Consider the following 26929-nt stretch of genomic DNA (forward strand, 5'->3'; position numbering starts at 1 on the left):
GCTGCTGATTTCTTCCTGTCATGCATTTTATTTGTGGTTGTGCAGGGCCTAGACTGCAGAACTTGTAACTCACCATATCGGGCCTTTTCTCTTTTGCAAGTCACTCCCTGTATTTATTTGTACCTCATTTCTTTATACTTTCTTCTATGTGTAGGAAAACACTCTTTCAATATTAAAGGGTCTAGATTGCTTTATAATCTGCCTAAATAGCACATGAGTTCCTCAATAATTGAAATTTTGTTCTGTGCCTCTTCATGCCCTGGGGCTCTAACCAAGTTCCTGTACCAGAGAAGTTGCTTAGAAAGTCTTTCTTTAGTTAATAATATGTCCTAGTATATTTCAATGTCATCTTCTGATACTGTGACATTAGTACACCAAAGCAGAGCCCTACATATACACATCACACACTGAGTACTGAAGGGGAGGTTTCCAACGCAGACAATGCTGTGAAGACATTGAGGAACAGACTTTCTATGATAATTCCATCTCCTATACCCAGTAAATCTCATTTCTCCACATGTGAGCAATTCTTGCAAGAGCTATACCCTTTTGAGAGTTGTACCTGACAAGATGCAAGTTTGCTTCATCACGAATAGGAGAAAAAAGTTATTGGTCTGGTTGATGGTAAGTGAAAGAGATCTTATGGACTTCAGCAACTTTTCAGTATTTAGGCCTGACATTTAAAATACTGTGGTTTTTCACAACTACATTATGCAACTAGATTAATAACAACAGCAACAACAACAATAATAATAGTAAGTTGCAGGCATAGACATTTATATCTATAGTTATTTTTAATTATATGTAGAGAAATAGTAAATACAATATTAAGTGTAGTTTACTTCTCCACTATAGAATTCATATTCTTGAGTTCTCACATTTTAGACTAAACAGAGTGTAAAGATTGGGAAAAATTTTAAGTTATAGAAATATCAGACTTTTAGAGGGAAGCATTGGAGTTTAAAAGGGAGGAATAGAGTCAAGAAGTTGTTTCAGAATTAAAATTACTTTTCTCCTGGAACTTATGTCTCTGAGCTAGGAGTTTCAACCTAATTTCCCATTCCCTGATTTTTAAGTCTTTCTCTTTTAAGAGTTCAGAGATCTAGTTGTCCTTATTACCATCCTTTCTTCAGTAGCCTCTGGATTCCTTGCTTGATCTCCCGGGTTCGCACCCCATAGACAATGGGGTTGAGGGCTGCAGGAATGACATGGTGAAGGACATTGAGCAAGACTGGAACATTAGGAGAGACTTTCTTCTTGGCCACATGAGTGAGCACGAAGACCAGAAGGATGGTGCTGAAGAACAGGATAAGAATGAAGTGGGAGCCACATGTGCTTAGGGCCTTGGCCACAGCACCCACTGCCTTGAGTCTCAGCACAGCTCGAAGTATGAAGGTGTAGGAGAGGAAGATGAGGATGAGGTCAGACCCCAGCAGTGTCCAGCCTCCAGCAAACTGGTAGAGACGATTGATGGTGATGTCATCACAGGAGAGCCTGGAGACTGACATATTGGCACAGATGCAGTTCTCAATGACAGTTCTCCCACAAGAATGGAGTTGGGCAGAGAGAATGGGGATAGGCACTGTCATAAGGACACTCCTGGCCAAAATAAAAATGGCAGCCTTAGCTACAAACTGATCCGTGACAATGGATGCATATTGTAGTGGGTGGCAGATGGCTACATAGCGGTCATAGGCCATGATCATGAATGTGCAGGACTCCATGGCAAGGAAGCAATTCATGATGAACATCTGGAGGAAGCAGGCAAAGAAGCTGATGGGCCTGAGGTCAAACCAGAAGATGGCCAGGACCTTGGGGATGACGGTGAGACAGAGCACGATGTCCAGCAGAGAGAGGAGGCTGAGCAGGTAGTACATGGGCTCGTGAAGAGAGGTCTCCAGCCAGATGGTGATCAGAAGAATACCATTGGCCCCCATGGCCAGGAGGAAGAGGAGGCTGAGGGGCAGGGACAGCCAGAGCTGCCAGCTGGGGGACCTGACAAAACAATTCAGGACGAAGTCTGAGACCTCAACGGAGATGGTTTCATTTAGGTGTGCTGTCATATTTTGTCATATATTTCCATAGCTTTATTTTACTGATCTGTAAAATTAAAATAAAATTAGCTTCTACTCAAGATATATGAAGATACAATTTGCGTTACTTAGATAAACTAGCGGATCATAGTGGTTATCCAGAGCCAATGAATTTATCTGTTTATCTTTTGTGCCATGCTATTGGGATATTTCTACCACTTTAAACAGTATAGAAAAGATTAAGGTAATATGATTTGTTTATACATATTTTATTTGTTCAAGGTTTATTTTTATAGATTATAATGTCTAAACAGTAAAGAGTAGGAGAAAACTTACTTACTTACTTAGAAAACTACTTTGTTACAAGTGAGTAGCTAAATTTGTACTTGCATGTTTCTTTCCTTTTATAATGACCAAATAGACTACTAAATCTGTAATTCAACTGTAACAGTACATGCAAGTAAGCCTGACACAAACTAAGGACTCAGATAAATGTCACTGAACCTCCATGCTGCCCCTATTCTGACCTTTCAGCAGTATTTATTGTGCTTTAATTAGACAATTTTAAAATTATACACTGAAAATAAAGTGAATTTACATTTTGTTTCAGAAGTCATTTTAATTTGTAGGTATAGATCCTGCTCAGTAATTACTTTTATTCTATTTCTTATATCTTCATATTTGTAGAATTCCTAACTTCTGGAAGAAACAACCTTTAAAAAAAAATGGTGGAGAGAGGGACTGGGGAGGGGGTTGGAACAGGGTGGAATGGGTCATTGGGGAGAAAAGGGGACATCTGTAATATTTTAAACAAAAATAAAATTAAACGATAATAATAATCACAAGATATTGCAAAAAAATTAAAAAGAAATGAGCAATGTCACATAGCTAGGCAGGAGTGATGCCTATCATTAAACAAGAGGAAAAGTTGATTCTTCTCGTTGCAACAGTGTGAGAATGACGAAGTTCACCTTTGAAGTCCCTCCATCTCCTTCCTATTGCCCTTTCCATCTTCAATATAATGATCCAGGTACACAATGCCCCCTTCCAGGCACCAGTCCAATGTTGCCATTATTCTCTTATCATTTAACCTTTCCCCCAGCATTCTTTCAGGTGCTAGGTTCACAACATTGCATAAGGAATTGTTCTTACTCCCTAAAATAAAAGTAATCCTGGGGAGAATGGATAATAAATACAAGTAATATGGGCAATGCCAAGGTCTTTCTCTAGCTATTATGAGAGTGTAAGGGAGAGTTTACTAACTCTGACATAGGGAATAGGCTGGAGAAAAAGAAGTGTAAACTAAAGTGATGTGATACTCTCATTTACACTAGAGATAAGGGATTCTAAGGTTCTTTCTCAAGTGTCACTTTAGACATTATTGACTGCATCCAGCAACAGATAATTTTGATATTCTAGGTATAATTTTCTGTTTTTAGCAGCAGTAGCTTTTAGAAATACTTTAGATTGAGCTGAAACCTGCGGCACTACTTTCCGATCCCCACTTGCCTTCAATTGTGATCTTTGTCCTCAACTTCTGAAGTTATATAGATAAAATTTAATTTCTGCCTTATGATTTAAGCATTTGTAGGCAGATTCTTCTCTTCCTCTGGCCCCTAAATTTTCATATTAATTGTTGAAAACCCCAGTTTTCACCTTGATGCACTTCCTAGCCCTAGCACACCCATTAATCTCCTATGGACAAACTCCAGCCTCTCTGCATCTGTGGCCACCAAGCAAAAGATCAGAGAAGGCAAAAAGAAGACAAAAGAGAGGTGTCTAGAGCACGTGGTCTCTCTTGTGCCCCCTGACCTGAGACAGGATGCAGTCTCTACTACCCCGTCTTCAGACTACTTCAGCTGTGCTGAGTCAAGAATGAAAAGGAACACAGACCTGGGCTGAAGAGTGGGTCTCTCCTGTCTCGTGGATAATCTTGGTATAGTGGCCTCTCAGCCACCCTCCACCCAGAAAATGTGAATTGTGGAGTCTTGTTCTACTGACATTGGAGCTCTGGGTAACTCCCCAAGTATTTGGAGTAGCTATAACTCTAGAGCCTAAGGGACTCTGCCCTCTGGGAACTTCTCCATACCCAGTTCCTTTGTCCCAAAAGGCCATCCAGGAATAGACAGGCAGGCAGGTGAGAAAAGAAAATGATATTTTGGGGGTTTTGTTTTTTTCTAAAAGACAAGACCTCTGGTATTCCAGCCTTACACTGACTGTGTGTTCTGTAGGCAATAAGTCAGTCTTCTGGGTCTAGGGGTCTTACAGACATTCATACATCTTCATACTCATTTGCAAATGCACACTTGGCACCTTCCATGAATCCAAAAAGCTCACTCAGAAATTCTATACATGCTTGTTAGATACGTACATTCCAAACCATGAAATTGAATGGTTCAATGTAAAGTGATAAAATGCAAGATAATTTTTAATAAAATATTACTGAAGAAATGCAATGTGTTTTTCAGCAAGAACGTCCTACAGTAATTTTTACTGTAGTGAAAGATTTTTAAACAGGATAGATATATAGCTGGTTATTAGAAAACATGATTTGTTCCTTTATTTTTTAAATTTTCATTTTGGACCTGATGTGAATTATTCATATTCCTCAAGTCATGGGAATAAGCATCATCAGTTTCCATAAAGCACTTTTTTTGTTTTCTTTTGCTATCTTTCTTCTGCATATCTCGACCTTGCTCCTATTTCTTTTCCCTTCAGAAAAGTGAAAACTCTAGTGTACTTGGAATGTGTCTTTCTAATGACTCTCCAGTATGCTTATTTAGCTATATGTTCATTTATGGGAGAATATTTATATAATGTTAATGTTTATATAAATTTATTATTTGTATATTTAATTTATATAAATGTCATTGAGTTCTAAATCTGATGTCATTCTTTATTTTCAATCAACTCTAATTGTTAAAAATCTATACGTGTTGCTATGTGTAAGTCAACTGCATTATTTTTGACAGCTGTTTAATTTTCATTAGCGCATTATCCTTTTTTATGCAAGTAGCTAACAGCCACGGTGACCTATAATTAATTGTTACCAAAAATAATGCTACTGTCAAAATCTTTGTACACAAGGAACTTAATGAGAAAAACAAGGCAATAGAGGATCAGATAGAGAACTTTATGGAAAACATAAAAAAAGAGATACATCACATAAACAAAAATCAGAGAGAGATAAATAATGCTGTATCTGATAGCAAGAATACACTAGAAGGAATTAAAAGCAGGCTAAATGAAGCAGAGGATAGAACAGTGACTTAGAAAATAAGGTAGAAAAAATCACTCAATCAGAGCAGCAAAAAGAAAAAACACTTAAAAAGCATGAGGACAGTCTAAGGGAGCTTTGGGACAACATGAAGTGAAACAACATTTGCATTATAGGAGTGCCGGGGGGGAGGAAAGAGCAAGGGATAGAGAACTCGGTGGAGGAAATAATGACAGAAAACTTCCCTATGCTGGCAAGGGAGAAAGCCACACAAGTTCAGGAAGCACAGAGGGTTCCAAACAAGCAGGACCCAAAGAGACCCACTCCAAGATACATCATAATTAAAATGGCAAATGTCAAGGACAATGAGAAAATATTAAGGGCTGCAAGAGAGAGACAAGCAGTGACCTACAAGGGAACCCCCATAAGGCTCACAGCTGATTTCTCAAAAGAGACTCTTCAGGCCAGAAGGGAGTAGCATGAAATTCTCAAAGTAATGAAAAGCAAGAACATGCAACCAAGATTGCTTTATCCAGCAAGGCTATCATTTAAAATTGCAGGTGAAATAAAGAGCTTCCCAGACAAAAAAAGGCTAAAGGAGTTCAGTACCACCAAACCAGCATTGCAAGAAATGCTAAAAGGATTGCTCTAAGAAAAAGAAAGAATAGAGAGAGAAAAGTACATCAGCATAAAGAGGAAAAATGGCAGTAAATAAGTTTATATCAATAGTAACCTTAAATGTAAATTGAATAAGTGGTCCAATCAAGAGACATAGAGTAGCTGAATGGATAAGCAAACAGGACCCAAATATATGCTGTCTATAGGAGACCCACCTGAGAGCAAAAGACTCACACAGGCTAAAAGTGAAGAGATGAAATAAAATATTCCATGAAAATGGAAAGGAAAAGAAAGCTGCAGTAGCAATACTTATTTCTGACAAAATAGACTTCAAAATAAAGACCATAAAAAGACACAAAGATGGTCACTACATAGTACTAAAGGGATCAATCCAACAGGAGGAAATAACCCTTATAAACATTTATGCACCCAATACAGGAACACATAAATATATAAAAAATTTCTTGGGGGACTTGAAGGGGGAGATTGACAGCAACACAATCATAGTGGGGCCATAACACCCCACTGTCAGCATTGGACAGATTATCAAGACAAAAAAATCAACAGGGAAACACAGACCTTAAATGACTCACTAGACCTGATGGATTTGACATTTATAGGACATTTCATCCCAAAGCAGCAGAATACACATTCTTCTCAAGTGTGCATGGAACATTCTCAAAAATAGACTACATGTTAGGGCACAAGGCAAGTCTCTACAAATACAAGAAGATTGAAATCATATCAAGCATCTTCTCAGATCACAATGCCCTGAAACTAGAAATCAACCACTATAAAAAAACTCAAAAATATTCAAACACATCGAGGATAAATAGCATGCTATTAAACAATGAATGGGTTACCAATGAGATCAAGGAAGAAATCAAACACTTCATGGAAAGAAACAAAAATATACGACAACAACCGAAAATCTATGGGACACAGAGAAAGCAGTTCTGAGAGGAAAATTCATAGCATTACAGGCCTATCTCAACAAACAAGAGAAAGATCTAATGAACCACCTAACACAACAACTAAAAGAACTAGAACAAGAGCAGCAAGAAAAGCCCCAAGGAAGCAGAAGGAAGGAAATAATAAAGATCAGAGTAGAAATTAATGACATAAAGACAAAAAAATACAAAAAAATCAATGAAACCAAGAGCTGGTTCTTTGAAAAGATCAATAAGATTGATGTACCTTTATCCAGACTCACTAAGAAACAAAGAGAGAGGACCTAAATAAATAAAATCAGAAATGGAAGAGGCAATATAACAACTGACCCAACAGAAATACAAAGGATTGTAAGAAAATACTATGAGCAACTATATGCCAACAAATAGGACAACATGGAGGAAATGGACAAATTCCTAGAAGCATACAACCTTTCAAAGCTGAATCAAAAAGAGGCAGAAAACCTGAATAGACTGATAACAACTAATGAAATTGAAACAGTGATCAAAAAACTCCCAGCAAACAAAAGTCCTGGAGCAGATGGATTTACAGATGAGTTTTACCAAACTTTCAAAGAATAATTAACACCTATTCTATTCAAACTATTCCAGAAAATTCAAGAGGAGGGAAAACTCCCAAACTCTTTTTATGAAGCCAGCATCATCCTAATCCCAAAACCAGATAAAGACACTACATAGAAAGAAAATTACAGGCCAATATCCCTGATGAACATAGATGCTAAAATCTTCACTAAAATACTAGCAAACCGGATCCAGCAATACATTAAAAAGATCATACACCACGGCCAAGTGGGATTTATTCCAGGGATGCATAAACAAAAGAAGGACAAAAATCATATAATATCAATAGATTCAGAAAAGCATTTGACAAAATCCAGCACCCATTTCTGATAAAAACTCTCAGCAAAGTGGGAATAGAGGGATCATACCTCAACATAATAAAGGCCATATATGACAGACCTACAGCCAACATCATACTCAATGGGCAAAAACTAAAACCATTTCCCTTAAAAACAGGAGCAAGACAGGGATGTCCACTTTCACCACTCTTATTCAACATAGTACTGGAAGTCCTAGCCATAGCCATCAGACAGGAAGAAAACATAAAAGGTATCCAAATTGGAAAGGAGGAAGTAAAACTGTCATTATTTGCAGATGACACGATATTGTACATAGAAAACCCTAAAGACTCCATCAAAGCACTACTAGATTTGATAAATGCATTTCACAAGGTAGCTGGATACAAAATCAACATCCAGAAATCAATGGCATTCCTATACACCAATAATGAACCTTCAGGGAGAGAAACTACAAAAACAATAGCATTTACCATTGCAACAAAAAAAATAAGATACCTAGGAATAAACTTAACCAAGGATGTAAAAGACCTGTACTCGGAAAACTACGTGACACTGAAAAAAGAAAGAGAGGGAGATTTATTTAAATAAGTGGAAGAATATACTATGCTCATGGGTTGGAAGAATTAATATCATTTAAATGTTCATGCTACCCCAAGCAATTTATAAATTCAATGCAATTCCTATTAAAATACCAACAGCATATTTCACAGATCTAGAACAAACATTTCAAAAATTTATATGGAACCAAAAAAGACCCTGAATAGCTGCAGCCATCTTGAGAAAAAAGAACAGAGTGGGAGGGATCACATTACCGGACTTCAAACTGTACTACAAAGCCATTGTAATCAAAACGGCCTGGTATTGGTACAACAACAGGCATATAGATCAATGGAACAGAACAGAGGCCCCAGAAGTAGACCCATGACGTTATGGTCAGTTAATATTTGACAAAGGAGGCAAGAGTATCCAGTGGAGTAAAGACAGTCTCTTCAATAAGTGGTGCTGGGAAAATTGGACAGATACATGCAAAAAAAATGAAACTAGTGACAGTGAGCTTTTTTTTTTAATGTCTCTTAGCCGTTTGTATGTCCTCTTTGGAAAAGTGTTTATTTAGGTCCTTTGTCCATTTTTTAATTGGATTGTTTGTCTTCCTTTTGTTAAGTTGTATGAGTTCCTTATATATTTTGGATATTAACCCTTTACCCAATGTGTCATTGGCAAATATGTTTTCCATACAGTGGGCTCCCTTTTCATTTTGTTGGTTTCGTTTTGATGGTTTCTTTTGCTGTGCAGAAGCTTTTTATTTTGATGCAGTCCCATTTGTTTATTTTCTCCTTAGTTTCTCTTGCACTAGATGTGTCAGTAAACATATTGCTACAAGAGGTGTCTGAGATTTTGCTGCCTATGTTTTCCTCTAGAATTTTTATGGTTTCATGTCTCACATTTAAGTATTTTATCCATTTTGAATTTACTTTTGTGTATGGTGTAAGTTGGTGGTCTAGTTTTATTTTATTTTATTTTTTGCATGTACCTGTCCAATTTTCCAAACACCATTTATTGAAGAGACTTTATTTCATATTGTTTATTTTAAAATTCTGTACTCATATTTCCTTAGGACACTAAGTACTTTGGGTAGTAAAATGTATTCGGAGTAGAGGGAAAGAGGAATAAAAGAGCAAGTTGTAGGCTGTAAATCGTCCAGGTGAGTATTGTGATTATCACAACTCAGAGAAAAAGCTTCATCACTGTCTGGGCTTTAATATTTCTTGCTTTTTACAATCTGGGCAGACCAGCCCCTCAGGTCATCTCCCATTGTCCCTGTTCCTTTTCTAGGAACTGCTATGACACTAATTCAAATTACATAGACTCCAGTTGTGACTACAGAGGATGTGCTCACATACATTTTATGTCCCCTTTTCCATCAAAAAATGGTGCATTGACACTACAAATAATCTTCATGTGCACTGATTGGACAATAAATAGATATGTAAAATTTTCTTCTCTATTCATTATTCTGAATTTCCATTAATAACCCCCTACATTTTACAATGGGCTCAGATGGATTTATATATTTTGCAATGCATTTTAAACATTAAATTGTTTATATAGACAAGAGCCCTGCATACTCTACAGGTGGCCTTTGACTAACCACGGTCCATTTTGAGGTGCTTTCTTCTGTGACTCTTTTTTGCTTTTCCTTCCCTGACCATTACTTTGTGTTCTCTCCGTGTTCGTCTCCTCACACCAGAAAATAGGGATTATGTGGGGGGCTCTTCAGGGTTTTTGTGGGGTTTTTGGTTTTCTTACTCTATATTCTTTCCATAGCCATACTATCTACTCCCATTGCTTCAATTCCCAAGTTTATATCTTATTTGAGTGCCAAACCTGTAGGTCCAAGTTTTTTCTGTACACCTCCACTTCTGTGTCTCGTGGGTAATCAAATTCAAAGTGCCTAAAAATGTACTTCTGACTTTACCCCGGAACTCTACCTCCTCCTATAAAGATGTTCCATACAGTTGCTCGGATCATGAACACATGAATGAAATATGCTCTCTCCCTCACTCTTGATATCTAGTGTAAAACCCAGAAGACAAGGATCATGTCTGAATTATATTCCTAGTAACTAGCATACATTCAATCATTTATGTAACATTTATTTAATCATTTATTTAGCAAACATTAATTCATCTCTACCATACACCAAGCACTGTTCAGGTGCTGGAGATACAGCAGTGAACATAACAGACAAAAATTTCCACCCTTATGCTGCTAAAATTTTAGTGAACATGGACTGATTGAACAAATGAGTAAAATGTTATGGTCATTGACAATGGTAAATGCTATGCAGAACAGTGAACCAGGGGAGGCAGGAAATCATTTGTGTTTGGGGGGAATATTGTTGAATACTATTTTAAATACTGTGGTCAAGAAGACCCAATGGACCTAAGGGAGGGAGCTTCGGAGACAGAGGAACAAACAGTAAAATGTCCCAAAGGCAGAAATATGGTTCATGTTTTTGTAAAACTGCTAGAAAAGCAGTTTACATGTACTAAACTGAAGGAGGAAGTCAGGTAAATGAGTCCCACCTAGAGAAATAAATTCCTCTCCCTTCTGGGCTTCCAAAGTGCCTTATGCATGTATTTTAATCTAATTCTTATTCCATTGCAATATAATTGATTTTACATGTGTTTGCCTTTTCCACCAGACCATGTGTTTTTTTAATATAATGGGATCAAGATTTATTATTTAGATTCCCATTTTCTAGCACTCTGCTGGACATAAAATAACTTTCAATAAATATTTTTAAATGCCCCCCAAAAATGTGAAAGCATAATGGTTATTTTAAACATTTTTAACAGCTGTTTTTTTTAAATCTTATATTTACTCTTCCAAAGCCCATGTCCTCTCTTTAAGTACTTATACTTCCCATCAACTGCAGATCTTAAAGTAGTATTGATTTTTCATCTCCACTGGCTCTACTGGGGACTTCACCAAGATCAGACAATTAGGTTTGATGCTTGACTCATCCAAACGCACAGCCCCTGGTCTGAGTAGCACGGCGAGAAATTACACATCTATATCCTTAGTCTCTGCCAGGATACCACAGAATGGTAAGAAATAGGATGTAATCCTGCATACAAGGGAACCTATACAGTTCATACCATTGGGTACGTCCAGAGAGATGAGGATTGCATCTATCTTTCAGTCCCTGCCTTCCAGTCGTGATTGTGAGTGTTCTTTATTGAGAAAAGCAAAGCAAGGGCACAATTACTTTCTGCTATCACCCACCTCTCTTCAGTAATTTCCAAATGCTCTGTTTAATTTCCTGGGTTCGTACACCATAGACAATGGGGTTGAGAGCTGCAGGGATGACATGGTGTAAGACATTAAGTAAGACAGGGATATCAGGGGAAACCTTCTTCTTGGCCATATGGGTAAAAACAAAAACCAGCAGTATGGTGCTGAAGAAGAGAATTAGAATGAAATGAGAGCCACATGTGCTCAGAGCTTTGGCAGCTGCTGCTTTTGCCTTGAGTCTAAGAACAGCTCGAAGGATGAATGTGTAGGAGAGAAAGATGAGCGTGAGGTTGGAGCCCAAAAGAGTCCAGGCCACAATTAACTGGTAGATTCTGTTCAGGGCAACTTTATCACAGGAGAGCTTGGACACAGAGAGGTTGGCACAGATGCAGTTCTCAATGATATTTTTTCCACAGTAATGGAGCAGGGCAGAGAGGATGGGGATTGGTGCAGTGAGAAATGTGTTCCGGGTCAAGGTGAAGACAATGGCCTTGGCCACAAATTGATCCGTGATGATGGATGGGTAGTGCAGAGGCTTACAGATGGCCACATAGCGGTCATAGGCCATGGCTAAGAATGTACAGGACTCCATTGGCAAGAAGTTGTTCATGATGAACATCTGGAGGAAGCAGGCGGAGAAGCTGATGGACCTGAGGTCAAACCAGAAGATGGCCAGGACCTTGGGGATGACAGTGACGCAGAGCACGATGTCCAGCAGAGAGAGGAGGCTGAGCAGGTAGTACATGGGCTCGTGCAGGGAGGCCTCCAGCCGGATGGTGATCAGGATGGTGGTGTTGGCCACCATGGCCAGGAGGAAGAGGAGACTGAGGGGCAGGGACAGCCAGTGCTGCCAGCTGGGGGACCTGACAAAACAACTCAGGAGGAAGTCAGAGACTTCAGCAGAGAGAGAGCTGTTGCTATCAGACAGCATTGGCAGCGACTTTAGTGAGGTAGATGTCTGTGAGCAGCTGAAGAAGAAAGAAGTTAATTCTCCTGTAGATTCTGAATTCTACGTACTTAGCTTGTACGATCCATGAGGATAAAGGACACTACCTGTCTCATCTACCCCACGTCCCTTGTGCCTAGCACATTTTTAACACATAAGAGGTGGCTAAAAAATATTTGTCGAATATGTAAAATAATGTTTTCTTATTGTTCTTTCATCCGTGTTTCATCTTATAGTTTCTCCTGTGTGAGTATATTTTTTTAATGTGTTTGCTTGGTGAATATTTAATGGATCAAAAATTATTTAAGGATCAAATGTTATTTTAATGAAACATAAAATCAAAGAGAACACCCCAGTTTAAATTTATTAAATGTGTAGATATACATTTTAAAGGCTATGGCATCCACAATCAAGTTTTTAAGGAAGTAAAAGATGAAGACCCCCAGAGGCATGATGAACTGGGTACATACAGCAAATCTCCTGATGAAGATAAATAACAATCATATATCTATGGTTAGTCTATGTCTCTATGCAACCAATAGCCTTACCTATAGCTATACCAATATGTATAATTGAATGCCTTGAATGCATCCACAAGCAGGCAAAAGCAAGAATCACTGGGCTACAGATTGAGTGACATCCAGACAGGAAAATCAAACATTAATGTTGGCTTTCAACCTGAGGGTATTTGTGGCATTATATGAACTGAAGCACCAGTTTTCATTACCTAATAGAGCCCAAGGACAGGAGATAAAATCCAGACTTCAGCAGGTGCCATATCTATTAGGTGATCCCCAGCTAGATAAGACTTTACAGCACTGTATCTTGAATGAAGGTGATAGAAATAAACCCACTTTTTCATCTCCACCCCTCACCACCACCTGAATTCAAAGAAAACTTACTGCCTCAAAATTTGTTATATAGAAGAGAATTTATCCCTGTAAAACCTGGTCCTCATGTGACTTTGCAGCTTGAGTTCACATCAACTGTTTGGCTCCAAGAGGAATTCAAAGTTATCTTAAATTGTAGTGGCCCCAGAAAAATATAAGATGAAACACAGATGAAAGAAGCAAACCTTATCCTTTTTGAAGCAACTAACTTTTATCTCAGGCCTCAGAGATCTTAGACATAGATACTCCTGAATGTAGGGTTACTTGCAGGAAAAAAAAAAAAATTTTAAGAAAAACATCATGAGTAAAAGTTCACAAACACAATAGATAACAGAATCTGACTCAGAAGAATCTACTCAGAATGAAGGTGGAGAGAAAATTTTAAAATGGAAATACTGAAGAAAGTATAACAGAAATAGAGGATAGGGTGCTGATGTCTAATTTATATATGGTCAGAGTTCCAGATGGAAGGGGAGAGAGAATGGGGTAGAGATTTAGGAACTTTGCAGAAGAGTTCCTAACTCTTCATCAATAACTAAATTCAAGAATTCCAATGAATCTCAATGAGATAAATAAAAATAAATGCATACTTAGGTATATCTAAGTGTGTAACCTTGATTTCATGGTCTAACTTCAGATACCAAAGTCAAGGGGAAGACCTTAAAGGTCAACATGACTGTTACAATCAGAAGAATCAGTGTGTGCCAGGGCCCTGGTAAAAGTTGCACACTAGCCATAGAATTCTTGGCCACTTTTTTGGTGGGTACCTTTATTTCACAGTAGCCTCATGCTTCTCCTAACACCCTATATTTATAACATTCTGCCTTCTTTTCCTCAATTGTTAAGTTTCTTTGTCCAGCTTAACAAAATGTTTTATTGTTACAGGGAGTCTGCATATGGCCTTCCTGAGGCAAAAATCATTATCCCTAAGGGGCTATTTCACAAGCAGACCTTCTCAGTGATCTGACCTATAAAGATTGTTGCTTCTGGTGTCTACAGGAGCCACATCTGTGCAGAGACTTTTCTCAAAAACCTATTTGGACACTAAATTAAAAGTATAGAGAAGGTGAATAGGAATTTGTGTTAGTCTTGAAAAATTATTGGGTCTGATGTTCAACCTGTTCAATAGGACCTGGAGGCAAGAGAAGGGTAAGGAGTGGTAATAATGATGAAAGGAACAGAGAAAGTGATTGAGTGGAACATGGTGCTCTAAGCTTGCTTGCCCTGGGGACCTCTGTTGGTCTGGAGGAAGCTGTGCACAGTGGAGTGAATCTAAACCTAACTGGTGGAAGACAGACTGAGACAGTGAGTGGAGAGTGGGGAGAACAGAAGCAAACATGCCCAGAAAACAGATGGTGGAGAGAAGATAGAAAAAGAGAAAACTGAAATCAAAACAGAAGAGATTGGATGTAAATAGGAAGTAAGGAGCAGAAAGGGAAACAGGTACTTTTAGGAAATAAAGGAAGGCAGTAAAAGGCAGACCAGTGAAAATTTCTTAGTAATGATAACCAAGGGTGTGTGACTGGGAACCCTCTGTCCCTTCCAAACCTGCATTCTCCCGCATATTCCCATAAGAGTTCAACAAAGGCTCTTCAAGAGATCTCCCTCTTGACACTCTGCTGCAGACCCTCCCCAGAGCACACAGAAGTCTGGGCTCAGCTTCAGCATCATCTCCATCTGGCCCTATGCTATTTCTCTCCCCCACTTTCCCTTCAAGCTCCTATCCTCAACTTCAATCCTACAGCTTTTCCAGTTGCAACCCCAGCTTTAGTCCCACCACAGTCCCTGCTCCAGCCAGGTGCCAACGTCACAGTGGTGGCTTAGTGCCTTCCTATTCTGATGGAGTCAGACTTACTCGACGGAGACAGTGATCTCAGCCAGGAAGGGCTATTTCTGGCTCTGTCTGAATCTGTTACACTCTGGCTTTCAGAAAGTAGAGTTTATGCTTGAGCTTCCCCAGGGAAAGACTGCCTCACTGGCCCTAATGGGGCCAGAGACTCAAAAGCCCAGCATTTTTGTATCCCTGAAGGAGAAAGCTTTCCTCTTAGCTCTTCACATTCTGCGATCCTTAAGAAGTCAATATTGCCCCTGAAGGATAGGTAGAGTCTCAGAGTTAATCATCCCTGTGCCAGTTGAATGAGTAGAATGTGATACTTAGGAAACAAAAGCATTAATTATTATTTATTAATTATACAAAAGCAAAGCCCTAGGGTAAGAGGGTTTAAGCAAAATGTCAATGGGTACCAAGCTCTAATTTTCCAGGAACATATTAATAAAAAACATACATAAACCAATTATGTGCACTTTTATACTGATAGTTTGTGGTAACTATAAAACACTCCGGTCAGCTCCCTAATCTCTTAATGTCAATGACCAATAGTTCTACTTAAGTGAAATGTCTTCAAGAAGCCCTATTCTTGTGACACTTTTAATATAAAAATTCAAGATGATTGCTTATTTCTAGCTGCTTACTACAAAACATACTGCTGTGTGAACGTCCTAACAGTTTTAATGTCCGTCCCAATTTTCAAACAATACACTAGGCTCTATTTTGTTATGTTTGGTTATACGTTCATGTATTCAATCAAAAATATTGTAGCCCCAATAGCAACTGCTGTGCCAAATGGGGCATCTTTACTAAAACAGTCAAGGTGTCTAGTATTTACTACATGAATATTGTTCTCGCTGATGTGTTCTTTTCCGTTAACCCTATCAAGAAAACAGTTTTCAGTCAACTAGGGTTGGCAGCAGCAGGCATACAAGGTCTTTTTATAGGCTACTTTTACCTTTATTCTCTTTGTCACAATACTACTGAAACAACCTGGATCATTTTGACGCCCTTGAGAATTCTGGTCTAATGCATGTTTTATTTATCTGGTGGCATTGAAGGCTGACAATTTTTATTGGGACCAAGAGCAAGGGAGAACTCTGTAGCAAGTTTAAGCTGAGGGTCAGGCATCCTGTTTCTCAGACTACAGGATGTGGGAGATACAGTGGTGCTCCTGGCATTAGTGGTAGATGAAGAAACTGGCTGGGGGAGAGTCTCTGACAAGTCAAAATATGAGCCCCAGAGTAAATCCATAGAGTCTGCAGCAAAGAACACAGCAGAGAACCAGCCACCATTCAAAGCACAGCTCCAACTGTCTGAAGCAAGAAGCAGTAGAGCTGTACAGGCAAAGCAGCAACCCATTCTGTCAAGAGACTAGTAGTGGGGGGTTGCCTAGAGTAACATAATCAGTTGTCCCAGACCTCATTTTGCCTACCTCATTTGCATGAATACCTTTCTCTCTCCTCACACGAGGGCCTCAGGGAGGCTCCCTATGACCAAATAAAGGGAGAGGGAAAAGCTCAGTCCTGGTAATGAATGAATCAGCTCACTATGCACAAACTAAAAAGGCAGTTTGCGCAATATAGCCTTAATCATGGGAGAACCACAAAGATGGAGACAGAGCTCTGAGCAGTGCATCTGGCCATTAGCTTGGTATAAAGAAAGTTAGGAGGACTGGAACACTGGAGGCAAAGTCTGGGGAGAAAGCACATGAATTCCCCCCAAGGCATTTAGCACATGCAGACCTGAGTGGTTCGCATTAATGCCCCGCTCAGAGCATGAGTGAGGGAAGAGGGGGCAGCTAGAAGCAGTGACTTCCGAAAGTGCTGACTGCCGCTGAGCAGAATCTAGACGGCGATAAAGGAGAGAGGGAAAGAAAGTTATTAGAGTCTCTGCACAAACTGCAGGAATGTGTCTTCCTATCTGAAATGCTTCCTTAGGAATTGTGACAGGCCACATCTTAAAGAGCTAGCGACAGGACAGAGCTAACAAACACAGAGAATGAGAAGACATTACCAATACAGGGACAGGCTGTAGCAGACAGACGCGGGCAGTGCCCTGTCGCTGTCCCTTCTGCACTTCGATGACGCACCAGCACATTCCTGCTGCGAGCACCTGGGAGAGTGCCCGGGAGCGCCCTCTGGCGGTGGGAGCCTGCTAGACTTGTGGCTGGGGCAGGGCTGACGGGTAGGGAATGAAAGCCTTGAGAAACAGTTTTCAAACAATGAGGGACAGGAGTTATGGCAATATCTTTCCAATCGTTTTGATCATCACCTGGATCTGTCTACTACTGCAATTATCTCCTGATTTGATTCAGAGGCCATCATTTTAATAACGGTGCCAGAAGCAGGTTACATTACATAAAATCCCTGCACATATGCTGGAGAGACATCTGAGATATTTTTGGGGTCTCTTTTGATTTAAAATTTACCTCTATGGTTATCGAGGTATGTGGATCATTAGGCAGTATTCCAGGAGCACTAGAGGCCAGACTTAAAAGAATATTAAGGTAAGACATACTTGCTAAGGGAATGAGGTTACCTTCCTAGTTATTTTCTTTTAGAAAGTTGTACAGACACCCTAAGTCCCCTCAATAGAGAATTTTTTTTGTACAGAAATCACACATAACATAATTTATACATGACAAGTCTTTTGGCACTAAAGAACTTATTAATTCTCTTAGATTTCAAATTTCAAATGGCCTTATAGAAATTTAAAAATCCAGCTAATCTTGTTAAATCAAGCCAACCTTTAGCAAGTTTAATCAGATGTGGAAAGCAGGGTTGAATGACACATACGCCACCGCTGTATAGTGGGGCAGTGGCTATGGACATGTGATGAGGGCGGGAAGGTAGTAATTGGTGTCTCTAGCAAAGCTTTTTTCAGGTTGGTTCAGAAAGTCAGTAGGGCTAAAGCACAGGTATAATGCAAAGTGCTTGAGTGTTTAGAATACAAACATTCCAAACACAAATACACGCATATATAATATTTATAAATATCACAGTATCATACATATCACCATGACTGGGGCAGCTGAGGATCAAACATTTTTAGGGTTAAGAATTCTTAGAACTTTGCTCCTGGATCTGCTTTGTCCTGACCCTATAGATAACAGGGTTGAGTGCAGGTGGAACAACCATATATCGATTGACCAGAAATATATGAATATAGCCAGGGATGTTATGACCAAAGCGATGGGTAAGGAAAGAGAAAAACACTGGAATGTAGAAGATGAGCATGACACAGACATGGGAACCACAGGTGTTGAGAGCCTTGAACCGGGCATTCCACGACGGTACACGGAACACTGTGTGGAGTATCTTCCCGTAGGAGAAACCAATTACAATAAGGTCAATGAATCCCACAGATAAGGCAACCATTCCAAACAGATTGTTGGCCCTGATACTGGCACAGGAAAGACGGGCAAGGCCCATGTGCTCACAGTAAGTGTGGGGAATGATCCAGGCACCACAGAATGGCAAGAGCAAGATGAGAAACATAAAAGGGATGACAAAGACCAAAGATCTCACTATCATGACTATACCTAGAGTGGCCACCACCTTGTTGGTGAGGGTCATGGTATATCTAAGGGGATTGCATATAGCAGCATAGGGGTCTATGGCCATGGCTGTCAATACCCCAGACTCCAGGCCAGTGCACAGATGAATCATGAACATCTGTGCAAGACAGGCACCAAAAAGAATTTCCCTTCAATTGAACCAGAAGATACCCAGCATCTTGGGGATGGTGGCAGTGGACAGGCTTATGTCAGTGAAGGCCAACATGGCCAGGAAGTAAAACATGAGCTGATGGAGACTAGGCTCAGCCTGAATTATAAACAGGATTATAACGTTCCCCAGGAGGGCAATCAGATATACAGCACAAAAGGGAAAACCAATCTAGATATGAAGGTTTTCCAGGCCTGGAATCCCCAAAAGGACAAAGGAGGAAGGATGGAATTGGGTGGTGTTGTGATAGGCCATCATCATGGTTGCTGGCCAATTTTTCCATTCAACTCAAGACTCCAATCCCATTCATGTCATTTTTTCAGGTGACGGAGATACACGGCATCACTTCTCTGACTTAATACTCAGCAGAAGACCCTGGAGTGAAAAATTATAAAAGGTTTATAAAGCTCCAGATACAGAACTCACCAGATTCCTGACATCTTGTTTTCCTATCCAACATACGTTTCCAACTTGATGTTCTACTACAGTCTCAGCAATCACGTGATTTTAGTGACATTTTAGAGGGACTTTTGTAATGTTACAATGGAGAATGGATTGAAGAGGCAGGTAAGAGTTTGAAGTAAGCTGAGAGAGATATTGCTAGCCTGATCTAAATAAATGATAATGGAGATGGCAAGGCAATGGTATATAACATAAATTGGCAGGGAACACTATTTGATGTGATTTGGGGGATGAAAGAGAGTAATAAGTCATGTGTAATTTCCAGATTCTGTGGATGGCAAATAAGTGAATGTTGGTGCTATTCACTGAGATATGGAACATAATACGAGAGAATTTTATTTGTTTATCTTAATTGATGAGTAAGGTTGTTGGCATCAGTTCTGCAAGGAGTAGATATGAAGCTCATATTGAATCAAACACAAATTCTTAGCAGGAAGAACATGCGTTAAGCTCCCATTCCCACTGAAGCCCAGTTTTTGGACATCAGTGAATTTATAAAACACTAAAACTTCCATGCATGTGACTCTACAAATAACAGGATCCTTACTGTCATTAAGACAATATCATATTTTGTTTTATTTCATGTTAAAAATATTTACAATCTCCGGAGAGCTATGTTGTGATAAATACCATAACAGTGAATGAGTCTCTCTGCTCTCAAAGCTTTCTCAGGTAACTAAAGAAGCAGAGATAGAGAAAAGAGCCTGTCTCAGGGGTAACGTATCAAATGTCTTTAGGTGAAAACGAATATCTCATAAATGTGTTGTACAGGGAGTCATAGATTTTCTATATGTTTATGCTCCTATATGCTCTATATTTATGCCCAACTACATTAAAATTTATTATAAAATATTTAATTTAATTAAAACAAAGTAATTAAGCAGTTTGGATGTTGTCAATGGGACTAGGGCATGAACATAATTTAGGGTGGGCATTATTCTGTCAAACAAATCTGTTGTAATTCTTTCTTCTGTAAGTTACCATTATAGGCTGAGATCCAAATAAGCACTCAACACTGGCCTTTTAAAAGAGCCTAATTTATTGGTCCTTATGCAAAGAAAAGTGTAGTGATGTCATTACCCATATCACTCATGTCCTCCAAATCCCTCCCTTCATCACAATGTCTTGGTGTTTTTCCTTGGGATGGATGTCATCACATGGAAATTATAATTGTGTTTCTTCAGTCATGACTCAGCAGTTCAGTTGCCTGTACAATATAAAATCTGAGAAGTCAAACTCAGTCCCAAAGTGTCACATAAATAAGCAGAACACAAAACAACAACAGTGTCAAGCTTCTTAGAGTGCTTTTCCCGCTCTCCTGCCACCATAGAAGGGGATTTGTTTCTCACCAGTTTATCTCTCCCAAGGTTTCTACATCAAAAGCAGGAGTTTACTTCTCATTGACATACATACTCCTAAAAACAATTGACCTCAAAGGGGATCTAAATCTTATGGGTTTAAATGCTTTGTTTTGTATGTTAAAGTAAAATTTAATCACAGTGAGATTTAAAACATTTAGATGATTATTAATGATTGTCAGAGGTAAATCTGTTCATATTAGTTCCTTTTTTCAGTGTTTATTTGCTACCTAAAAATAGTGACAGGTGCTCTTATTTTCTCACTTTTAGTATGAAAAACACCCATAATGAACTTCAACAAATCTCTTTTATAGGTGTTACTTTTATCCAAGTACAACATTTGAAAAGGGGTAATATGTTGACATCCGAATAACAAACATTCCATGAATGTCATGATTAGAACAGAAGTGTCCAAAGACACCTACAAGAGCCCTGACTGGTTTGGCTCAATGGTTACAGCATCAACCCTCAGCTGAAGGTTCTCAGGTTCGATTTCTGGTCCAGGGCACGTACCTCAGTTGCAGGTTTGATCCCCACCCCAGGTGTGTGTGGAAGGAAAGCAATCAAGGTGTCTCTCTCACATCAATATACATCAATGTTTCTCCCTCTCTCTCTTCCCCTCCTCACTCCCTTCCACTCTCTTTAAAAACCAATGGGGGGGGAATATAAACAACAACAAAGACACCTATAAGAGGTAGAACAACCCTTAGGAAAGAAAGCAGGACTTGAGTGTTACTCAATTATACCTAGTTATAAAAATATTCACACAGATGGGGAAGGGTTGTTTAATCACATAAACACAGGAATGAGAGCAACATTAGCCCATACATGGGTCTTGAGAGAATACTAAATACTGCTAAAGAGGCACCTCATTTCATGCAGCTGTGCTGATGTGAATTCTGCTTGTTTAGCTATGTTCTAAGATAAAATTGTTGAGACTCTTATTCTTGTACAAATAAATGTTCAGTGAGCATCAGAGTTGCCCCCGATGAAAATATTCAGCTAGCAAAAATGGTGATTATGTGCAGGGACCCAATGTTCAGTTGCCCCAAATTTTGAGATGATAGCCAAGTTGAGTCCTTTTAGATTGACTTGAAGTATGCTAATGCTTCACAGACATGGAACTCAATCAAGATGACCAATAAACAAGATAACTAATATCCAACACGTAACAGGGCATTTGGAACAGAGCAGCAGAGCAACTTGTTCTGAGCCGTGTAGGGTTTATGACTTGTATAAATCCACCATGAAAAAAGCTCTAGAAATTGATGATATCCCTAAGCAAATTTGCCTTCCTTGGAAATCTGTCAGCACATCGTGCTGTTTCCAAGCATGTCCCTCATGGTACAGGCCTGGAACATGCACTTGGTGACTAATGGGGTTTTTCTCTTATGTATTTTCTTCTATGCTACTTAGAAATTACAGTCTCACTGACCTCACTCTGTCACTCATTTCCATTTAGATTGCTCACTTTCTGGGCTAAATGACATTTAGCAAAGCCTCCCAAATGGACATCATTAGTGTATCAGAAAAGCTCTCAAATGTAGAAGTTGTTCATAGATGATACTAAAATTGAGGGTTCTAGAGGTTAAACACTTTTGCAAAGAATAGAGTGAACAAAATTGAAAAGATGTTTTTCTATAGGTCTTATTATAGCCTTTAAATGTACACATACAAGTATTCAGACTCTAAGAAATAAGATGTTTGTAATTAAAATATTAATAAATTATAATTAAATATTGAAATAAGTGCAGCATGTCCTTAAATTATGATAGCAAGAAATCCATTTAATTAAACAGCTAAAATTTAGTTCTTAGGGGAACACAATGTTATTCTAATGAAAGTCCAGGTGTCTTGTGTCCTCTAAGTCTTTCTGAGGCAGAAATGTTTCAAGTGTTTATTTATTTAATATTTACTATTTACTTTATAGCTGGTGTTACATGTGGGAATACCTAACTAACATGCATGGTAATGCTAAAGAAACAGTCTTTTTTTTTCATAACTCACATTCTAAATTAGCAAGAAATAATAAGCTTGCAAAAATAATTAGGTTACTCCAGATAATGTGTTATGAAAATAAAGTTAAATAGAATTTAAAAATCAGCAATAAGAATACAAAAAGCCAATTAGAAGGAGAAAAAAAAAAGATGAACAGACACTTTTATAGGAGATATACAAGTGATCAATAGCAAATGAAAAGATTCTCAACATTAGTTAGCAGAGAAATGAAAATGAATATCCCCAAATGAGTTCATTTTATTCTCTTTGAATGACTAAAGGGAAAATGAATGACATTTTAATATACTAAAGAAGATGTGGAATAACTGAAACTCTCCTACATTGGTGGTAGGTATGCGAAATCTACAACTGCTCTGGAACACTCTTTGGCATATATATATATATATATATATATATATATATATATATATATATTTCATATATATTTTAAATATATCTTTATTGATTTCAGACAGAGGAAAGGAGAGGGAGAGAGACAGAAAAATCAATGATGAGAGTCATTAATCGGCTGCCTCCTGCATGCCCCCGACTGGGGATCGAGCCCACAACCTGGGCATGTTCCCTGACTGGGAATCGAACCCTGATCACTTGGATCCTAGGTCAATGCTCAACTGCTGAGCCACGCCCGGTCAGGCTGGCATATTTCTTATGACGTGAAAAATACATCTCCACTGTTATTCAACAATTCCACTCCTAGATATTCACCAAAGGAAATTAATATCCAGTGGCCATGTCAAATACACAATTAGATATATATGCCTGAAACTCAGGAAAGGCCAGATAGGCTGCTCATAAATATTTGGGAGTCATCAGTGTATGATGTGTTTGATACATAACATCTGCGTTGTATATATGGGTGGAAGAATGAAGAGGAAAAATGAAAATTGGCAATAAATATTATTTATTGTTCTTCTGATCAATATTTTATGGTCCACTGTTGATAATAAAAAACATATAGGAATGTGGTTGGTAATTTAACTCTATTTGTTTTTTAAAATATGTTTTTATTGATTTTTAGAGAGAAAGAGAGGGAGAGGGGTAGAAAGACAGACACATCAATGGGAGAGAAACATCATCGATCGGCTACATTCTGAATATAGACTGGGGATCGAGCCTGCAACTTGGGCATGTCCCCTGACCTGGAAAAAAACCAGTGACCTCTTGGTTCCTGTGCCAACGCTCAACCGCTGAGCCACGCAGGCTGGGCTCAACTCTATTTGAAGTGTGTGTGTGTGTGTGTGTGTGTGTGAGAGAGAGAGAGAGAGAGAGAGATTGAGAGATTATGGGTCATTGAATATAGGATGTAACAGGATCACAGACGGGTCTTCATAAAAATTGGGAATATTCCATGCCACTCTTTCCCCCTCTATTATCAAGATTAATTAAGAATCATTTCTGCCCAGCCGGGCGTGGCTTAGTGATTGAGTATCGACCTAGGATCCAGGATGATCGGGGTTTGATTCCTGGCCAGGGCACATGTACCTTAAACTAATACAATGCTGTGTGTCAATTATATTTAATAAAACTAGAAAAATAAAAAATAAAATGACACACAAAAGGAAAAATACTATAGAAACATCAAATTTCAATTAAAGTCATTCAACAAACATAAGCTTCAATACAAAAAAAAAAGTAGGATAATCCAATTGGAAAAATTATTCAAATGATGTTTGGAAAAATGCTTAACAGGAAACAATTATCATCTTCAAAGGAGACAGGTTGCTACTGCAAAATATATCTTGGAAATATTGGACTAATGTGTGACATTATTACAAAAGGAATTGAAAAAGAGTGAAACACACTTATCTGTGAAAATCAAACCATAGGGCTTCCTTGCCTGAAGCACTGTTGACAACACCACCAGCCACAGCTTGGGAAGGAGGCTGAAACAAAGAGAGCAATAGAGGGGATGAAAAGGACAGCTGATGTGTGTCTAGAAAGGACAGGTCAGAGTCATTGTTAAAAATTGTATCAAAAGTTCTAAGGTCCTTATAGGCTGATGAGATGGAACAAAGTAAAGATTTTAAAGTCATGAAGATGAAGATAATGAAAAAAAGCAAACATATAACACTTAAAGGATACAACCCCTTCACCGATCTCCCAAAAAAGCTAAAAAGCTGTCAATCTCCTTAACAGACAAAAAACTGAAGAAAGAACATCCTAGTAGAAAGAAAGAAAAATTAGGAAATGCTGTACCTAGAAACTTTTCACAGACAGAAAATCTTAGCAGAATCTGGGAGTTTCTAGGAACCAGAAGATGGCATGTCTACCATAGGAGCTGGAGAAAGAGTCAGAGATGTTCAAGGGGAAAACATGCAACCTCAAGAGCCTAAGTTTGGGGGTAAATGTGTATACTTCAGCCCAAGAAACAATTCACAACACAAAGGCCATGCTGAATCAGGAGACAAAAGTGTATCTGTGTCCTTTGCAATTCAGAGAACAGGCAGATCTTTTAAAGCCATTGAATAAAGTTTCTTTCCTTAGCCGCCAAACACTCCATTCCCACTCCGTTTTGCTAAGGCTCGGCAAGACCTTGTTTGAGGACTTGGTCTAGGATATTCCAAGTAGCCAGAAAATCCAGGAAAGGGAGATTTCCTTTGAAGCAACAGGAAACAAAGAGTCACAGAAGAATGTTTCCATATTGTCTGAGGTATTATGGAAAAGAAGAATCAGAACTCATTCCACGATTATAAGTGAAATTTCCTTTTCAACATAAAAATAATTCCTGAACTTCATTAACAATTCCAAAGATGGACCTGATCCTTTTTACCTCTTACAACCTCCTCAGCAATTTCTGGATTCCCTGCTTGATCTCCTTGGTTCTCACACCATAAACAATGGGGTTCAGAGCTGGGGGGATCAGGTGATGCAGGATGTTGAGCAGGATGGGGACATCCGGGGGGATTCTCTTTCTGGCCAGGTTGGTGATGACCAGAACCAGCAGGACTGTGCTGAAGAAGAGGGTGAGTGTTAAGTGGGAACCACAGGTGCTCAGGGCCTTGGCCGCAGCCCCTTCGGCCTTGATCCTGAGCACAGCCTTCAGGATGAAGGAGTAGGAGAGGACAATAAGGATGAGGTCAGAGCCCAGTAAGGTCCAGCCAGCCACAAACTGGTAGAGCCGGTTGAAGGTGATGTCATCACAGGAGAGTTTGGACACAGACAGGTTAGTGCAGATGCAGTTCTTAATGATGTTCTCTGCACAGTACCTGAGTCTGGAAGAAAGGATTGGAACAGGAAGAGTAAAGAGGGCATTTCGGGCTACAACGAACATGGCAGCCCTAGCCACAAACTGATCCGTGATGATGGATGGGTATCGTAGTGGATGGCAGATGGCCACATAGCGGTCATAGGCCATGACCATGAATGTGCAGGACTCCATGGTCAGGAAACTGTTCATGATGAACATCTGGAGGAAGCAGGCGGAGAAGCTGATGGACCTGAGGTCAAACCAGAAGATGGCCAGGACCTTGGGGATGACAGTGACGCAGAGCACGATGTCCAGCAGAGAGAGGAGGCTGAGCAGGTAGTACATGGGCTTGTGCAGAGAGGCCTCCAGCCAGATGGTGCTCAGGAGGGTGACATTGGCCGCCATGGCCAGGAGGAAGAGGAGACTGAGGGGCAGGGACAGCCAGTGCTGCCAGCTTTGGTAGTTAGGGAAGCAGATGAGGAGGAATTCGGAGGCTGGAGCAGTGGAGTAGTTGCTGGGTGATGTCATGTAAAGAATCCTGTACAAGCTAGAAATTAGGAGTCCCTTGAACGGTAGAACAGAATATATCAGTGTTGAAAGTATATGTTCTAGGTGCAGTAGAGCTCAGTTTCCACTGGGGCTCTTACCCTGTCACACTGGAGATTTTATTTACTTTTTATTTCATTTTTTTCTGACAAATGTGCCAAATTTATTTAACCAATACCCTTGTTATACATTTAGTTTGTTTTCAGAATATCCCTGCTCCAACAGAGTATTAAATCATCATCAACAGTCATCTCTGACATTTAACTGAACACTTGTCATGTGCTAGGCATTATGCAGACTGTTTATCTTCACAATCTCACTTTATAGTTTTAAAAAATCCTTAGGCATAATTAGTACTGTTATACTAATTTCATAGATAATGAAAAGGTACAGGAAAACGGGAGCAGAGTAGTTTGAACAAAGTCAGAGAGCCAATAAGTGGTAAAGAGCCAGGGAATCCGACTCCAG

General features: G+C 39.2%; 3 protein-coding genes and 1 pseudogene across 3 annotated transcripts; all 4 read right to left on the reverse strand.

Annotated features, from left to right (window-relative positions):
* Window positions 1-1115: 1115 nt before the first annotated feature.
* LOC107540489 (olfactory receptor 56A3) lies at window positions 1116-2063 on the reverse strand. The gene has a single exon (XM_016217260.2). It carries the CDS (start codon window positions 2061-2063, stop codon window positions 1116-1118), a length of 948 nt encoding a protein of 315 aa, XP_016072746.2.
* Window positions 2064-11480: 9417 nt separating this feature from the next.
* Window positions 11481-12428, reverse strand: LOC107540470 (olfactory receptor 56A3-like). The gene has a single exon (XM_016217242.2). The coding sequence runs from the start codon at window positions 12426-12428 to the stop codon at window positions 11481-11483; it is 948 nt and encodes a 315-aa protein (XP_016072728.2).
* A 5773-nt stretch (window positions 12429-18201) lies between these two features.
* On the reverse strand, window positions 18202-19147 carry LOC107540471 (olfactory receptor 52E5-like; annotated as a pseudogene).
* A 6354-nt stretch (window positions 19148-25501) lies between these two features.
* LOC107540488 (olfactory receptor 56A4) lies at window positions 25502-26443 on the reverse strand. Its single transcript, XM_016217259.2, has one exon. The coding sequence runs from the start codon at window positions 26441-26443 to the stop codon at window positions 25502-25504; it is 942 nt and encodes a 313-aa protein (XP_016072745.2).
* Between the last annotated feature and the right edge of the window lie 486 nt (window positions 26444-26929).

Source organism: Miniopterus natalensis, chromosome 11 (assembly GCF_054644295.1).
Source record: "Miniopterus natalensis isolate mMinNat1 chromosome 11, mMinNat1.hap1, whole genome shotgun sequence".
Taxonomy (NCBI): Eukaryota; Metazoa; Chordata; class Mammalia; order Chiroptera; family Miniopteridae; genus Miniopterus; species Miniopterus natalensis.

What these genes read in the sequence shown, in the direction of transcription:
- LOC107540488 (XM_016217259.2), bottom strand. Translation starts at nt 26,443, where the DNA reads ATGACATCACCCAGCAACTACTCCACTGCTCCAGCCTCCGAATTCCTC.
- LOC107540489 (XM_016217260.2), bottom strand. Translation starts at nt 2,063, where the DNA reads ATGACAGCACACCTAAATGAAACCATCTCCGTTGAGGTCTCAGACTTC.
- LOC107540470 (XM_016217242.2), bottom strand. Translation starts at nt 12,428, where the DNA reads ATGCTGTCTGATAGCAACAGCTCTCTCTCTGCTGAAGTCTCTGACTTC.